This window comes from Schistocerca gregaria, unplaced genomic scaffold (assembly GCF_023897955.1).
Source record: "Schistocerca gregaria isolate iqSchGreg1 unplaced genomic scaffold, iqSchGreg1.2 ptg000569l, whole genome shotgun sequence".
NCBI lineage: Eukaryota > Metazoa > Arthropoda > Insecta > Orthoptera > Acrididae > Schistocerca > Schistocerca gregaria.
Genome location: NW_026061960.1, coordinates 413,021 through 430,192, shown reverse-complemented (window position 1 = coordinate 430,192; position 17,172 = coordinate 413,021). Strand labels below are relative to the sequence as shown.

Below are 17,172 nucleotides of genomic sequence, written 5' to 3'. Positions count from 1 at the left end.
ACACACGTGTGCACAAAGCCATGCATTGAAAAACGGTCAAATTCACAGAGGAAAATGTGCTAACCCTGAAAAAATTTCAGAATGTATTTTTGCGTGGCTTTGACGGCTACCAAAAACCCTATACCGGTTTGGTCATATTCACGCAAATCTTTTTACCACTCACGTTCTTTGGCTCCTTGCCATTTGTCGCATTTGTATACCAACAAAACAAAGGATGAGGCACCTTCGCTGAGGGTCTCTGCGCATACATAATAAAAAAGTGCACACTTTGATTTACCAAAAAGACTCTGCATGCTGCGTCGGCGGCATTTATATTTTCGGGGAGAGATGAACTCAATGTCATCGAAGAGTAGACCGCGTCGTCATCTGAGGCAGCGTGCGCAAGCTATCTATGTATCAATGCAGTGTATGTGGGGGGAGAGGAAAACAAGTGTACAGTGTGATATGATATGTATATGAGAGAGATTGAATCAACAAAAACATAGCCGGCGGTAAGATCGGTTGGCTCTAATTTTCCTTTCTTGACCCTTGGATCGCTGCACAACCGAATTGCAAGAAGCGTGCTAGGAAGGCATAATCTGAGACGTAGGTGATGATTCTGAGGAGATACCCGAGGATGATAAAGATGAATTTAAAGATACAGATTCTGAAGTGCTTAATGATGCATTTAACGGTTGAGACGACTGTACATTTGACGGTTGAGGCGACTGTACGTTTGACAGTTGAGGTGATGATTCAGTTAGCGATTGAGATGGTGATGCTGCTCGCGGTTGAGATGGCGATGCAGTTGACGGTTGAGGTGACGATGCTGCTCGCGGTTGAGATGGCGATGCAGTCGGCGGTTGAGATGGTGACGCAGTCGACGGTTGAGATGGTGATGCAGCCGACGGTTGAGATGGCGATGCAGCCGACGGTTGAGATGGTGATGCAGCCGACGGTTGAGATGGTGATGCAGCCGACGGTTGAGATGGTGATGATGGATTACTTGATGTCAGTAGTGAATTTAAGGGCAAAAATGACAATTGCGACGGGTTTGGCTGAAATGCGTTTGTCGGCTGTTGCTGTGATGATGCAAATTGTCTTCTTGTATGATAGGCATATTCTTCAGGATGCCAAAAAGGAAGCATACTTAAAAAAAATGGAACGACGAATCCTAACACTTCCCCTTGCCATCCCGAGTAATTTCTCCAGTCAATATACCTCGTCCACGTTTGAGTACTATTTGGTCCGAGATTTATGTTGAATCGCACTCTAGACCAGTAGCTCATCAACAAGATCGAAGACAAACATAGAATCCAATTCCACGAAGAACCAATTTCTCTTAATAACAGAAGTATAAACGGCAAGACGAAAACGACTCGAATAGTGACTCCTTGTCGCGGAGGCGTCGGTTGGGGTTGCTGGATTGATTGTCTCCATCTTTGCTGCATCTGAGCATAGTTATTTTGTTGTGCGGCACTGCGTGAAGACAGACGTCAGCACGATTTAGTACGTGTCAGACAAAAAACGCGAATTTTCTATTGCTATTGCAAAAAGTAGCGAACACGTACAATTGGTCGTAATACGGACGTGCGTTATCGGACGGGCCTGTCGAATCCGAAAACATGGACAGAGGTGGCTGCGAGTCTGGAATACCAGGCCGCACGCCTGATGAGTGTTCATGAGACGTCTGCAATGATTGAACTGACGAGCCATCGGCTTGGTAATTTGTCGAAGGTTGGATGTTCGACTTATCACCTCGTTCTCCCTTTGATGGATCTGATCTTATCGCTGACGCAGTGTCTAATCTTAACGCTAAGTGGAGGACGATAGTAGATCGCTCGCGGTCCTTGGGTGCGAACCAAAACCTATGTCAGTAACACACATGGTTTGCGCAATAAAAATGCTGCCTTCTAATAGTAGTTATTTTTTCAACGGCTACTATTTTTGTAATCAGACTAAAACAAAGAAACAATCAACCCACATTGGCTCTCTGCCTCCCTGTATTTTTCATAGGAGACGTCTCAACACAAAAGCAATTTACTGGCTTTATCTCATACAAAAAATTCCGTACGACTAGTAGCTGCTCCAATCTGTCATTATCTAAAACAAGTTTGCCACCACATACTAGCCTCTGCTCACTTGGAGCAGGGTTTTTCGGGTGAGCGTTTTGTATAGACATTTTAAGCTCTAGAATAGTTAGACTTGGCTCCAAGGATGGGAAGGTCAAATCCTTCATTGAGCCCATTGTGTTCTTTACAATCACGTTGATGAGACCATCTTTTTCCATGATTCAACGAAACAGACTCCTTGGACAGGGACGCCTTGACCTGATATTAATTAAACCCTAATTATTTTTTACAATGCGGACTCGCTTCTAAAAAAAAAATAATTTATTTTAGTGCTTGGAAGGGACGGCTCGGCAGGGCTTTTATTGTACGAAAGGCACACATCCATGTCGTGCAGTTCAAACGCAGTAAGCTTCGAGGTTCGAACTGAGGTATACGTCGCAAAAGTGAAAACATTGAAATCTTTTGTTGACAGCCCGGCCATTTTCAGGAGCAGTCAGCCTGCGTCACAGCCCAATGTATCCACTGTCAAAGCAACGCTACAGAATTTTTATATAGAAAAGATTGCTTGTGCTGGTGCGTGGTTTTCAAATTTTCAGCGCGAAGTTGCGTCATATTTGGCGTATCCGCTCAGCGAAAGAGCAGATGCACAGACGATTGTGGATTTATTAAACATAAATTTTCTAAGCTACTTAAATTCACAATTTTCGCGCTTCCATGCCATAGGCCATGTCTCGAAACCCTTTGGACTCGAAAGGTTAAGTCCAATTTGATGAAGTCTCGTCTTCGGAAGCATGATCGTTTTGACGCTCTGTTTGGCTTTACGGGCTCCATTTCTTCTGTTGTACTACTGGAGCTGTTGAGCAGCGCCTTGCAGGACCACCGATCCAAGCTGTCAATCGTTCATATAGATGTTGGATTCATCTTTCCTGAGGCGCAATGGACGGATGCCCAGCGCTCGCGCTATCACATGCAGCTTTTTCGTTGGCTGGAATCGCGCTACCATACTCGTAACTGGGAGTTTGAGATCATTCGCCTCGACAACCTCTTGCAAATAAATCCGAATTCGCTTAGATATCAGTTTGAGCAAAAAAAGAATTTTCGGTACGATTTGATGTCGGCTTTGATACGTGGCGCGCTGATCAAAGTGGCAAGGCTCAAGCATCTAAAGTACATCGTACTCGCCCGATCTGCGTCAAGTCTGGCCATTCAGGCCATCAAGAGCTGCGTCCAAGGTAGAGGCATGCAAACAGCTGAAGATTGCGCTTTGGTCAACCGAATGCCCGATTTGGATGTGACACTGGTTCAGCCCCTCAAACACAGTCTGGTTGACCGCGAGATAGCCTATTACTTTCAGAGGAAAAACCTAGAAGTAATGGCCGGATACAAGACCATAATGACAGGAGATTGGTCCGGCGTTCAGGAAATCACTCGAAATTTCATCTCACTTCTACAAAGACAATTCAATCACACAATACACACCGTCTTGCGCACCGTCGAGAGGTTCGAATGTCGATCTTTGGGTGGAGATAGTAGAAAACGGTGCAGATTGTGCATTCGAATGACAAACAGTGACCATATGCGTCTGTGCTACAGCTGCAGTCAGTTGGCCGCCTCCAACAACAGCCCAGACGACCTTCAGGAAGAAGCTGGCAGCGAAGGTTTAGATTTCGAGGACGTTCTGAAACAGCATGCACAGGGAATTTTTGAATATGAGGCAGTATCGCTCTGATTTATCAGGAAAATTCTATATCGAAAACCGTACACATGAATTGATAGGTTCAAAAGCTGGAGCCTGAACCTCTCGAGAGCAATTTGGTCGCATGGATGCACCGGCCAAATACGCACATCATTTTGAGCGGATGGTTGCGCCGCAATTTGATGCACATGTTCCATATCGTCTACATCCAGCTCCGCAGATGACGCACATTGCAAAAATGCCAAAAACACAATTGTTGGTATAATAATTTAAACAGCTCCCCCATTTCTCGCAAATCTGGAAAACTCATTTAACGCCGCTTTTTTTTCTTAGATGAAAGCATTTCTTCTATGGATTCTGTGTCGAAGTCACTGAGTCTGATCTCTTTCGGAGGCTTTCGGTGGTGGGTCATTTCTTGCGCTTTCTTCTTTCTGTAATATTCAATAGTGCGCTTTCTCAGAGTTTCAAGCATCCTTTTGTGGCTCTCACTGGGATTCGGCTTTGATGATTTTACGGATTTTACACTGTGAGGTGGGGAATCAGCAGATGATAGCGTGGATGATTTTTTTTTCTCTCCTGCACCACGAGGTAGCGATTCGAACCGAGGAGGGCATTGTGCTTGTTCTCCAAATGCCACCCGATCCTTTTCTATCTGGTCGAAGCTGTACAATTTATGAGGTTTTGCACTTACAAGCTTTGGTTCGGTTTGAGTCCTGAAGTCAGAAGCTTTGTTGGCTTTTGTTTTTTTTTTTCCTAATCACTTCATGACCTGACAGTGATTTTTTGTCTTCATTTTGTAAAGCTTTTTTAACGTCTTCTCGGAGGCGATTCTTGAACTGATACCAATTCTCGTAGTCCCTCATACCCTCAAACAGGGGTTGGGATGCATCTGGTTCGCACTCGATTGGGCCTTCGTTGGCAAGCGCGTGCCCGGCGCCATCGACCAGAGCCTCGGCGTCGTGGAGTGAACGAGAATGTCTCCTCTCTTCGAGGGAGGGAGGTCAGAACGGTGCATCTGTGAGAGAGTTGAAGTACAAGCACATACTTTTTTTTTTTGATGCCAAGCTAGGGCAACTCGCTGGACGGGAGTCGGTTGCATCGACTTTGCGGATGGGGTCGCGATCCGTCCTTGCGTTTCGTCTCTTTAGGGCACTTGAACGAGGCCCGGAGCTGAGGCTTCTTCGAAACGAATGTTTCATGAGGGGTCGGCGATGATTGGTATATTTTGCATTCGGCTGCCAAAAGAAATATTTTATCCTGTCAAAAAAAAAGTCAAAAAGCTTCATTTTCATCCATTTCTGATAGCCACGTTGGATTTATTAATATAGGGTCACTGGTTATTTGGCGCACCAGGAGGACTTGGAATTCCATTTGGCGCGCGTCGAATAGGCCTGGTTTTTTGTTTGAGGACAGGGTATTGGATTGCTATTAGCCGCAGCGTCCAGGCTAGACGGGATGCACATCAAAAAAGTGCTGATTCGCGGGATCAAGTCATACTCGCACCAAGCAGACTTTGACCCGTTTAGTTCGAAGACGAACGTGATTGGTACGGAAGCGAATTGCGTTTTGCGTGTGCGAATTCTCCGCATTGACAGATCAGCGTCACCGACTTTTACGAAACGATGCCGTGAAGTTGGCAAGAATGGGGCTGGGAAGTCGAACTTCATCGATGGTACGTGGAGGCTTGAATGGGGGGGGGTCGAGAGCGTCGTTGGAGTTGACGCGGTTTTGGGGGAGAAGTGCTCTGTTTTGTTTTAGGTAGTTCGAGGTTCCACAGGATGAGGAGCGAGGACAGACAAGCATTTTTGCACGTACGCGCTGTTTTTGCTACAACATTGCGCCGAGTTGGTTTTGACGGTTTAACGTTCTTGTTTTTTTTTTTTTTTTTTTTTACAGAAAGGTCCGGGGGAGGCGGTGTTTTCTGGATATGCCGAGCTGCATTTTGAGAATTCCGACAAGCGGTTTCCCGTGGAGTCTTCTGAGGTTTCGCTGCGTCGAGTGATTGGTCTTAAGAAGGACGAGTATTATTTGAACAACAAGCACATTTCTCCGGACGAGGTGGCGAGTTTGTTCGAGAGCGCGGGGTTTTCTCGTTCGAACCCGTACAACATTGTGATGCAGGGGCAGGTGCAGACGCTCGCGCGGATGTCTCCTGGGCGTCGCTTGGAGTTGTTGAAGGAGGTGGCCGGCGCGCGGTTGTACGACGAGAAGAGGAGCGAGAGTTTGCGCATTTTGGAGGACACGGCGACGAAGTGCGAGAAGATTGAGCAGGTGTTGGACACGTTGGAGGAGCGTTTGCTGGAGTTGGACGCGGAGCGCGACGAGTTGAGGGAGTACCAGAAGTTGGACCGGGAGCGCCGCGCGCTGGAGTACAGGTTGAAGGAGCAGGAGTTGAGGGAGGTGAGCGAGCGTTTGGAGAGAGTTGGCGCGAGCCGGGGAGAGGAGGTGCAGAGGGCGGGTCGGGTGTACGGGGAGTTTGCTAGGGTGTCGGAGGAGTTGAAGGTGTGCGAGAAGGAGAGGAAGTTGTTGCAGTTGGGGGTGGCGCAGGAGAGCAAGGAGAGGGAGTTGGTGAATGCGGAGTTGCAGGGGTTGCTGAGACAGGAGGCGGAGTTGAAGTTGGCGAAGATGGACATGCAGGATGTGTCGAGTCGGACGGGGAGTAGATGGGAGGTGGTTTTGAAGAGGTTGGAGGAGGTTGAGCGCCGGGTTGAGGAGGTGGAGGGTGAGTTGAGGGAGTTGGAGCCTCGGTGCTTGGAGGCGTTGGATAGGGAGAGGTCTTTGAAGAGCAGGTTGATAGAGTTGGAGGGTCGAGTTGAGCATCTGCGCGCGACGCGGGGTCGGAGCCGTCGGTTTAGGACGAGGGAGGAGCGCGATGGTTGGTTGAGCCGGGAGGTTAGGATGCTGAGGGAGAGCATGGAGGGGAAGGAGAGTCGGTGTGGGGTGCTTAGGAGGGAGATTAGCGAGTTGGAGAGGTCGATTGAGGGTCACGAGGGTCGGATTGAGAGGTACAAGTGCGAGACGGGTGATTTGACTCGCGAGCTCGAGCAGCTTTCGGCGAAGTATGCGCAGGTGCGCGAGAGGCGAGATGCGTTTGCGGACAGGAGGAAGGAGTTGTGGAGGTTGGAGAGCGAGTTGGAGACGGAGATGGTGAAGTGCCGTCAGAGCATGGCGCGTGCGGAGTACCAGTTGGAGTCAGGAGTTAGTAGGGATTTGAGTTTGGGGTTGGCGTCGGTGAGGAGGATAGCGGTTGAGTTGAATTTGCGCCACAAGGTGTACGGGCCTCTTTTTGAGTTGTTCGAGGTGGAGGAGGAGTACGTGTCGGCGGTGGAGGCGGCGTCTGGGGTTGCGTTGTTCCACGTGGTGGTGGACACGGACGAGACGGCGTCTAGGTTGTTGTCGCGTTTGAACGAGGAGAAGTGCGGGAGGGTGACGTTTATGCCGTTGAATCGGGTTCAAGTGAGGATGGGTCACGTCGGGTTGGCGACGACGGAGCAGGTGCAGCCGTTGACGGGGGTGCTTAGCTACGACCACGCGCGGTTTGGGAAGGTGTTTGAACAGGTGTTTGGGAAGGTGATGCTTTGCCAGTCGCTGGAGGTTGGGACGCAGATTGCTCGAGCGTACGGCGTTTCTTGCGTGACGCTGGACGGGGATCGGGTGAACAGCAAGGGGGCGTTGACGGGCGGTTACTATGACTCGCGGCGCTCGAAGATTCGGCTGATCAAGGAGTTGAGGGCGTCTCGGGAGAGGCAGGAGGAGCTGGAGGGGAAGTTGGGCGAGGCGAAGCGGCAGTTGAGCGAGGTGGATCAGCGCGTGACGCAGATAGTGGACGAGTTGGGTCAGTTCGAGGCTCGGAGGGTGAGGGTGCACGACTTGTTCGAGGTGTCGAGGGCGAACGCTCAGGAGGCGCAGGTTGAGGTGCTGGCCGGTCAGGAGCAGCTGCGGAAGATGAGATCGACGTTGTCGGAGCAAGAGAAGTCCGCGCGCGAGTTGGGGGAGAGGGTCGCGATGCTGGAGCGGGAGTTGGGGTTGGAGATGCCGACGGAGATGTCCAGCGAGGAGGAGGAGGAGTTGAGTCGGCTCGAGCGCGAGCGCGAGGTGTTAGAAAGGGAGGCGGTGGAGGTTTCGCGCGAGAGGGGCTCGCTGGAGTGCAGCAAGGCGGAACTCGAGAGTTCTTTGACGAGTAGGTGGTTGCCATTGAAGGCGGAGCTCAAGTCGGAGGTGGCGTCGCTGGAGCTGGAGCGAGCGGACCAGAAGTTGGCGCCGGCGTCGGAGGAGTTGGTGCGCGTGCGGAGGACGATCAAGGAGCTTAGAGATCGCGTGGAGGAGTTGGATCAGTCGTCGGCGGAGAAGGCGCGTCGGTTGGAGGCGCTGGCGAGGCGGAGCTCGGAGCTGCGCGAAAGCGAGTCGGAGCAGGACGAGCGAATGCAGGAGATGAGCAAGAAGGTGGAGAGGCTGATCAATACGCACATGTCGCTTGTTGCGAAGAAGAACGAGCTGACGAAGCGCATGCGCGAGGTCGGGAGCGTGCCGTCGGACACGTTGGAGAAGTTTCGCGACCTGGGGTACGCGGAGTGCTTCGGCGAGTTGCAGAAGACGAAATTGGCGCTGGAAAAGTACGCGCACGTGAACAAAAAGGCGCTGGACCAATACATGAACTTTGCGGAGGAGCGAGACAGATTCACGGATCGAAAGCAGCAAATGAGCGCGGAGAGCGAGGCGGTTCACGCGCTCATAAGGAAGTTGGACATGCAGAAGGACGAGGCGATCGAGAGGACGTTCAAGGGCGTTTCGAAGTACTTCTCGGAGGTTTTCACGGAGTTGACGGGCGGAAGGGCCGCGTTGGTCATGCAGACGTCCGAGGGCGGTTCCAACGGGGTCGCTGGAGAGTCCGCGGGCCCTCGAATCAGGTTTTACAAGGGGGTGGATATCCGGGTGTCCTTTGCTCCGCCCGACAGCGCGAGTCGGTTCGAGCAGTTGAATCAGCTGTCCGGAGGCCAGCAATCAGTGGTGGCGCTCGCGCTGATTTTCGCGATTCAGCGCTGCGATCCCGCGCCTTTCTACATATTCGACGAAATCGACCCCGCGCTGGACGAGAGGCATCGGTTGGCAGTGGCGAAAATGATCACGAAGCTGAGCGAAAATGTGCAGTTCATCATTACGACGCATCGCCCAGAGATGGTGCAATGCGCCTCCAAGTGCTACTTGATCCAGTTCGAGAACAAGGTCAGCAACGTCGTGTCCGCATCCGTAGAGGAGGCGTTGGAAATGATAAGGGTGGAGGGAGAGGGCGGAGAGAACATCGACGACGAACAGGCGAAGTTGAGCAAGGACATGCAATCCGTGAGCGTGTCCGCGTTCTCGACTGAAATTGAAGAAGAGGCGCCCCCCGGAGAAGGAGAGTTCCAAGAAGATGACTCGTGAGCAACGCGCGCGAGGCTGCTCTGCTTGTTCAGGTCCTTTCGCTGCAGAGTGTGTTAGTCGTTCAGAAAGCCTTGTATTTTTTTTTTCTTTTCGGGCTGTGTTTGGCGTACACATTGGCCGTTATGGTTTTTTTGTTTTTTTTTTTTATTGTTGTTACAATTATGTCAAGTCTGCGCGTTGATGGGAAACATATTTTTCAGCTAACCAGTCATGTCCAAGGTTCGATTCGATGGTACGCAGTCTCTCGACTCGGCACCGCCGCCCCTTTGAGTCCTTCTACCACGTCCTGCTCGGACTGCGGCCGCGCGTTTCGAGAAGAGCGGAGGGCGGCGGTTGCTCTCTCTCTCTCTCCCTCGTACAGCGCACCGCCGTTCGCTGTTCAGAGAGAGAGGGCCGGTCTAGGCTACGACGAGGGGGAGAACGGGCTCGCCTTTCGACGTCGCGACGAACCTCACGTTCTAAAAAACCTTTACCTTGCTTCTCTTCTTACAGGTCGAGTGGCGGTCGTCACAGGTGCTGGAGGCGGTCTTGGTCGGTACGCTAAGAAAACAGAAAAATCGACTTTTTTTTTTTCCTTAACCATAATTTTATCCATAATTTTATTTTGTAGTGCATATTCCAAGCTGCTTGCGTCTCTTGGGGCGTCGGTAGTGGTCAACGACCTTGGAACCAGCACGTCCGGAAGCGGGAAATCGGCCGGAGCGGCGGACGTGGTCGTGGAGGAGATCAAGAAGTCTGGCGGACGAGCCGTGGCCAACTACGACTCGGTCGAGAACGGTGACAGGATTGTCCAGACTGCGCTTGACGCGTTCGGAAGGGTGGACATTCTGATCAACAACGCCGGGATCCTGCGAGATACGAGCTTTCAAAACATGAAGGACGAAGATTGGGATTTGGTGTACGAAGTGCACCTCAGGGGGGCATACCGCGTCACCAAGGCCGCGTGGCCGCACATGGTCAATAATAAGTACGGGCGCGTCATTATGACGGCATCCGCGGCTGGGTTGTATGGGAACTTCGGTCAGGCCAATTACGGAGCGGCGAAGATGGGGTTGCACGGTTTCAGCCAAGCTCTGTCCAAAGAAGGGAGGAAGCACCAGATTTTGGTGAATACGATATCTCCGCTGGCGGGATCTAGAATGACGGAAAAGGTGCTTCCCAGGCAGCTTTTGGAAGCGCTTCGTCCGGAGTATGTGGCACCCTTTGTCGCTTACTTGGTCAGCGAAGAGAACAAGACTACAGGGGCGTTGTACGAGGTCGGTGCCGGATACATCGCGCGGGTTCGGTGGCAAAGGTCGCGGGGAAAGCTGTTTCCCACGGACACCGAGCTAAAGGCGGAGGCCATTAGGTACGTTTTTGGGGGAGAGGTTCGAGAGAACTCGCTCGCCGACGATGAGCGCATTTTCGGTCCTGACGGTTATCGGCTTTGAAAAGGGATGCCTGGAGGGAGATCGGCGATTTTTCCAAAGATCCTCAATATCCGACGGATATGAGCGACTCGTCGAGGATCGTCATGGAGTACGTGTCGAAGAGGCCGGCGAGCGGTTCGAGGGTCGAGTCGTCCGAAAAGAACGTGGAAAAGAGTGCAAGTGGTTCTCCGAGCGTGGAGGCCATTTTGGAAATGTTGAGGCGCCAGGTTGAAAGGGATGGCCCCATGTTGAAAGACAGAATCAACGGCGTGTTCGAGCTGCAGATTGTCCAGCCGGATGGACGCATAAAAAGTTGGACGATCGACTTGAAGAGTGACCACCCGAGTCTAAAGGAGGGCGCGGCCTCCAAAGCAGAGGTCCAGTTGACGATGAAGCCGGACGATTTTGTTGCGTTGGTCTCGAGGAGACTGAACGTCCAAAGTGCATTTGTAGACGGAAGGGTGCGTTATATGATGCGGAAGTGTGTGTAGTTCGGGGAGTACAGTAACGTTATAACGGTTTTTTTTTGACAGCTCAAGGTCAAGGGAAATTTGAGCCTCGCGATGAAATTTGAGCCCTTTATAAACTCCGTGTCCAAGCTTTAGAGCCGAACTGGCATGCAGTTGAATTGTCATATATGTACAATAAAATTGGAACAGACAAAGAAGTGGTGGTTTTAGGTGTTATCCAGCAGCGGCCATAGGTTCAGAGAGGTCCAGTGACGCCATGTTTTTTGGCTTTCGCTTTGAAAGAAGAGAGGTTTCACCTTAGCGGCAATCTGTACTGCTTTTCTAAGAACGCGCATTCAGGATACATGCTTGCACACACTTTTCTACCGGCGAAGTATCTGTTATGCAGTTCTTTTTTGGCTCTTTTTGCAGCTTGGACACAGTCGAACATGACGAATATGCGGACCTCTTGGTCGTCGTTTTCGTGTACGATACAGCGTAGGACTTTTCCGAACGTTTTGCACTCTTCGGCGGTTTCTTGAGACAATTCCGAGTCCACTTGCGACCTGTCGACCATGTTGGTTAAGACGACGACTCTGGACGACTCGCAGGTGTCTAGGGGTTCCGATTGAACGATCATGCCGATGGCGGCTGATCCGACTCCTGATGAAAACGGAGAGCAGTCTTTAGAGCCTTCGTGGATGACTTGGTGTTCCAAGGGTGCGTGAATTCCCTGGTTGTCCTTGCCCAGACCGAATCCTGCACCCTTCCACCCCTGTTTGTACAGGATACGTTCGCCGAAGGATGAGACTGGAGGCGGCTCCGCGTGGGGAGGTAAGTCGGTTTGCTCAGGTGTGAAGGCCTTGGTCTGAGGAGACGCGGCCTGATCGATGGGGTTCGGTCCGGGGGACGACAGTCTGTCTTGTTCTTCTAGGTACGCATCAAAGGAGTTGGGCTGAAGCGGATCGTACAAATCCTCTACATCTTCGCACACGACAAAATCTTTGAATTTGAAGAGTTCTTCCGACTCGGGGGGGTTAAGAGCTACGGGTTTCCCGCCATCGGCTCGCTGAGAAGGCGTTTGGTGGAGGGCGGGAAGGGTCTGTGTTGGTAGCTTGGGGGTATTTACACCTGAAGGAGCGGTCGCCTTCGTCGCTAACGCGCGGGGGATCATATAGGGAAGAATAGGCGGCCATTTTTTGCCATTGGGTCCTTCTTCTGTTTCGTACGTGGTAAAAAAGAGTTGAAAACCCGTTTTTTTTTCATATTAGCTCAATTAACCGAGGACGTAAAAAAATGTCATTGCAAAGTCGACACACACGTGCGCCCCCAACTTCTGTATGCGAGCCGGCGGTTTCGGCCGCCTTCTTTTCGACGTTGATTGCGGCTGCTCTGACTTGGGGCAACTTCCCATTCTTTGCCGAATTAGACAAATTTTTCGAAACCTCTGGTAGATTCTCGTACAAATTCATTTGATTTTTTCGCCGCTGAAAGCAAAAATAGATAACACAAACTTAGTTTGATACATAAAAAAAAAAAATTACATCTCAAGCAGCAAATCGTGCCAGATTCACCATGGAGTCTCCTAGCGCGCTGCGTGCGCCATGGGCCTCTTTATCGTGCGAGTAATGCGCGTGCGCATCGCTTCTTAGCTGGCGTTTTTTCTCTGTCTCGATCAAAAAAAAATCGTACATTTTGCAAATTATTGCAGATTAGCATTATGTACATATTTCCTTGCACAATTATACAGCAGACATTTTTGAGAGTGCGCGAGCTCTTTTTACATTACGTTCGTCTGGAGACAAGCGTACTTCGTGTCACGCCGTTCTCTAGTATAGTTTGAAGGTTGACATTACCGCCAACGAGCGACCTCGTTTCTCGATTTCATACGTTAAACATCTCAGATCACAGTTCTCTTTACGACCGAAGTACTATGTCTGATGATTTCAACGAGGCAGAACTGAGTACGTTTGCTGAAGGACAATCTAACGCGCGATGGGGGATTGCATGTGGTTTTTTGGTCGTGAACTGACTTCTTGCGTTCCAAAACGCCTGATTCTCGCGGACGTGCCTGTTCTTTTACTGGGCTGTCAGACCAAGTGATTACTTTGCTCAAGAAGGACGAGAAGCTGCTGAAGTATTTCCCCTGCGATGCCAAGTACAAGAAGGAAGAAAAATGCGTGTTTTGTATTACCGACTACAGCTTCTATTTGTTTAAGAGAGGGGGGAAGAAAATGAGCGTACGGGGCCGATTGGAAGTCACGCGCTTTCGCGCCGGACGTCTCTCCGTTCTGGGCGGTGCCGTGGTGCTGGGGGTCGGGGCTGTCTGACGCGTTGTGACAGCCGATTTGAATTTTTCGTTCTGAACAAGGGACCACCGCTCGCGCGGGGGGGGGGTCGACGTGGGCCTCGGTCTGGTCGCGGAAGGCGAGAGCTGAGGCATTGACTTACGTTTTTTTTTTCAGTCGTTGTTGGAAGGGTCCTTAACAGATTTGTGCAAGATTATGCTGATGGGGCTGGAAGAAGATTGCGTATGTGGGGGAGGTCCAACGCAGCTTTTTTTTTTGTTTTTTGGAAGTGCGTCCTGCGCGTTTGCAGAGCGGACGGGGACACCTCTCGATCGCTGAGAGGGGGGGGGGCGACGGGGCGCACGGGGGAGAGTGATTGGGAGAGGGCGTACTGACCTATTGGTTTTCTTGATGACTGGTGCGTGTTTCAAGGTGTGCATTGAAACTCGTCTGGACAACTCTATCAAGCTGAGGACTCCAGAGGTTTACGAGATTGTCAACGTGTTGAGGAAGAGGATTTTTGGCGAGATATTCACAGGGCTCGACGAGAAGAGTAACAACTTGTTGTCGATTCAGATTCCAGAAGAGAGGTATGAGAGAGGGAAGGAAGAGGTGTCATGAGCGAGACCGTTATGTACTAACTTTTTTTTTTTTTTGTGTAGGTTGAGGAAGTTGAATATAGCAGGTAAGTATTGAGGTTTCGGTCGCATTCGCGCGTGAATTGCACGTGGGTTGCGTGGAGTTGGAAGAAAGATTGACGGACTCGAATTTTGGCGCGGGCGTTGGAGCAGGTCCGGCGTCTGGGGCGAGTCAGGAGAGTTGTTCTTTTTTTTTTTTTTTTTTTTGCTTTGTCGTCCTCTGCGCGAGAGTGGCGCGGGGACCGATCGATGAAGGCCGCTGACGTGTTTTCGTATTCGCAGCCCAGACGGTGAGCAGATTTACGGCCGCTTATTCGTACGAGTGTCGAATGACTGGCCAGCCCTACAACCCTGAGATTTGCGCTAGGATTGAGGAGGTGGCGGTGCGCGAGCAGTCGGACTTGATAGACTTGAACGACATTATTCCATTTTGCGAGCCGACGCACTTGCAGGTGGTGATACGCGCGCTGTGTTACAATTCGTACTTTACGAAGATTAGGCTTGGTTCGTCGAAGCTGGACCGGGACTTGGCTTCCTCTTTGTTTCGGCTTGTGCGCAACAACAGCAAGCTCGAGGAGCTGATTTTCACGAACCTGCAGTCCATCACGAAGGACTTTTGGTGCGACCTGTTCAAGGAGCTGGCGGCCAATTCGTACGCGAAGGTTTCGAAGGTAGACCTTGATCAGAATCGGGATTTTGGGGATTCCGGCGCCAGTTCTCTGTCGACGTGGATTTCCTTCCCGTCTACGGTTATCAGGCACTTGTCTCTGTCGAACTGCGGCATAAAGAGCCGCGGACTGACGACGTTGGTGTCCGCGCTGCGCAAGAACGAGCAGGTTTCGACCAAGCTGACCTATTTAGATTTGAGCAGCAACCACGTGGACGCGACGTTTTCGCGCGTTCTGGGTCCCTACCTGTCTCAGCCGAACACCATTACCACGCTCAAGTTGGCCGACATAGGGTTGGCGCTGGAAGACGTGTTCAGGGCGCTGAATTGCGGTGCGTATCGCAACATGCGACACTTGGACGTCAGCTACAACAAGCTGAGTCCTCAATGCAGTTCGATGATGTGCTCGTTCCTTCAGGGCACGGCCGCGCTGGAGGAGCTGATATTGGACGGGATTGGTCTATCGCTGGACTGCCTTCGAGATCTGCTTAACACCTTGAGTCAGAATCCGTTCATTCAGAACAACGTCTACTTTTCAATATCGAAGAACAACCTGACGTCGTTCCCGAGCGTTTCGATGAACAAGCTCGAGAGGTTGAGGGTGAGCGACAACCCGTTGGAAGACGAGGGTTTGCAAGCGCTGATGGACAACCTGATGAACTCGTGCACTCTCAAATATTTGGACATCAGTCGCGTCATGTCCAAGAAGTCTTCCAAGTCGATCGACCTTGCGATTGAATCGCTCGCGACGTTCCTCACGTTACCCGACCTCGTGCTTGAGACGTTGATCTTCCAGGGAGGCAAGAACTTCCAGCTGGGCGCGAGCGTCATCCAGCTGATCGAGCGGCTGGCGAACTCGAACATTCTGGAATTGGACGTGTGCGGACATGACATTGGCAACCGCGGGGCCGCCGCGCTCGGACAGATGCTCCGGTACAACCAGAATTTGAAGCGGCTGAAGTGGGACGAAAACTCGGTGACGTATCCTGGTTTTTCCTACTTCTACAACGGACTGCAGTACAACAGTTCCGTCACGTGGATGATGATGCCCATCAAGGACATCGACGCGTGTCTTCGAGACGTCAATCGAGATGTGCTGCTCAAGTTGTTGGAAGACATTCAGGACCACATTTCCGCCAATCAGGCGTCCTCTCTGTCTCGAAAGAAACACGCCCTTCTAAATCCCAACTGCCAGGCCGCCATTGACGGAGCGCTCTACTCGCTCAATAGCTACACGGAACTCCACCCGAACCTGATCCACGAGGACGACAAGCCCACCATCAAAGCAGCTGCCTCCTACGGCACCGTCATGGACACGATTCGCCAATCTCAATCCGACACGCTGGAATCCATACGGAAGGACCTGCTGCAGCTCACCGGCACGGTGCAACTCAGCACCAGCCAATCCGCGAATTCTCATATCGAGAAGTTCAAAAACTTCGTGTCGGACAGCTTGCACGTACTGCTTGAAACCAGCGAGGTTCCCAAGGAAGAGCTCAAGAAGCACGTCAAGATGATGCTCAACTACGGCATCAAGGAGGCGCACTTGGACGTAATCAACACCCTGGATTTGAACAAGCTATTTTTGGACGCCATCGACCAAACCCTCACAACCATCACAGACGTCATATCCAACTACTGCTACGAGAAGCTGATCGACAGACTGACGTGCATCATAGACAGGATCAAGCGCGCAAGAACCAACGAATACCGAAAGGTTCGCGAAGAGGCGGCTCTCGCTCGGGAGACCGCCCCCGAGTCGATTTCAAGAAGGTACGTTTTTTTTTTTTTTTTTTTTATAGGATTTGCGTACATCGTTTGCTGACGAGGCCCCCTCCTACTGTACCACCTCTGCAGCAGCAGTCAGAAGGAGAAGGAAAAGGAGAAGGACAAGGAAAAGGACAAGGAAAAGGACAAGGAAAAGGACAAGGAAAAGGACAAGGACAAGGACAAGGACAAGGACAAGGACAAGGACAGAGAGAAAAGGAGAGAGAAAAAGTCAAAGGAGAATCTAAAACCTCAAACATCGCAGTCGAGGTTTGCGAATCTCCCTGCTTCGTCCGAAAACGTTGCAGAAAACATAGAGACCGTTGCGCCGATCACCGATCCCAGAGCGTCGAGAGCCGCTACTCCGAAGAGAAGACCGCCAACGAAAAGGCCCAATATTTAGCTTTAATACACAGAACACATGACAAACAGCAGAGACGTTAACTTCTTTTTCTTTTTTTTTTGACAGGTCGTAGCACACCTGTTCTTTTTACACAGAGCGTTTTTCGGTCGCACGCGTGAGAAGGTCGAATGGTGCGGCCGTCGCGCCGCGCCTCGGCTGCTCCGACGCGTACCGCATTCGGGGCGTGTTGTACGCTGCTGCGTGCTTGATTGGTGGCGTGCCCGTCCCTCTGGCGCGCAACGTTCATGCCCAAAAACTATTTTTTTTGCCTCCATTTTGTACGGCTTGTTCGAGTTGGGGGGGGGGGGGGGCACGTCTGTGAGTCCCCTCTTTTTTTTTTTTCACTCGCGCCGCGCGCACGCCCGCGACGACGTTCACCTTCG

At 51.3% G+C, this 17,172-nt stretch overlaps 4 protein-coding genes across 5 annotated transcripts; 3 read left to right on the top strand and 1 right to left on the bottom strand.

Moving 5' to 3' along the window:
* Positions 1–410: 410 nt before the first annotated feature.
* On the bottom strand, positions 411–2,322 carry LOC126315252 (uncharacterized). The gene is made up of 3 exons (XM_049992494.1): positions 2,054–2,322; positions 1,551–1,828; positions 411–1,458 (listed from the first exon to the last, which is right to left on the bottom strand). The coding sequence occupies exons 1-3, from the start codon at positions 2,267–2,269 to the stop codon at positions 564–566; spliced, it is 1,389 nt and encodes a 462-aa protein (XP_049848451.1). The 5' UTR covers positions 2,270–2,322; the 3' UTR covers positions 411–563.
* Positions 2,323–5,115: 2,793 nt separating this feature from the next.
* LOC126315399 (uncharacterized) lies at positions 5,116–9,168 on the top strand. 2 transcript variants are annotated; one of them, XM_049992654.1, is made up of 4 exons: positions 5,116–5,293; positions 5,381–5,419; positions 5,488–5,558; positions 5,644–9,168. In XM_049992654.1, exons 1-4 carry the CDS (start codon positions 5,203–5,205, stop codon positions 9,166–9,168), a joined length of 3,726 nt encoding a protein of 1,241 aa, XP_049848611.1. In that variant the 5' UTR covers positions 5,116–5,202. The 2 variants fall into 2 exon arrangements, with proteins under 2 accessions (XP_049848611.1, XP_049848610.1); XM_049992653.1 differs by having other exon boundaries at positions 5,116–5,419.
* LOC126315400 (peroxisomal multifunctional enzyme A-like) lies at positions 7,157–11,241 on the top strand. The gene is made up of 5 exons (XM_049992655.1): positions 7,157–9,400; positions 9,661–9,703; positions 9,779–10,516; positions 10,603–11,038; positions 11,111–11,241. Exons 1-5 carry the CDS (start codon positions 9,379–9,381, stop codon positions 11,180–11,182), a joined length of 1,311 nt encoding a protein of 436 aa, XP_049848612.1. The 5' UTR covers positions 7,157–9,378; the 3' UTR covers positions 11,183–11,241.
* Positions 11,242–12,783: 1,542 nt separating this feature from the next.
* Positions 12,784–16,822, top strand: LOC126315359 (protein CARMIL-like). The gene is made up of 7 exons (XM_049992607.1): positions 12,784–12,990; positions 13,121–13,266; positions 13,492–13,557; positions 13,747–13,904; positions 13,977–13,999; positions 14,235–16,392; positions 16,477–16,822. Exons 1-7 carry the CDS (start codon positions 12,960–12,962, stop codon positions 16,787–16,789), a joined length of 2,895 nt encoding a protein of 964 aa, XP_049848564.1. The 5' UTR covers positions 12,784–12,959; the 3' UTR covers positions 16,790–16,822.
* The last annotated feature ends 350 nt before the right edge of the window (positions 16,823–17,172 follow it).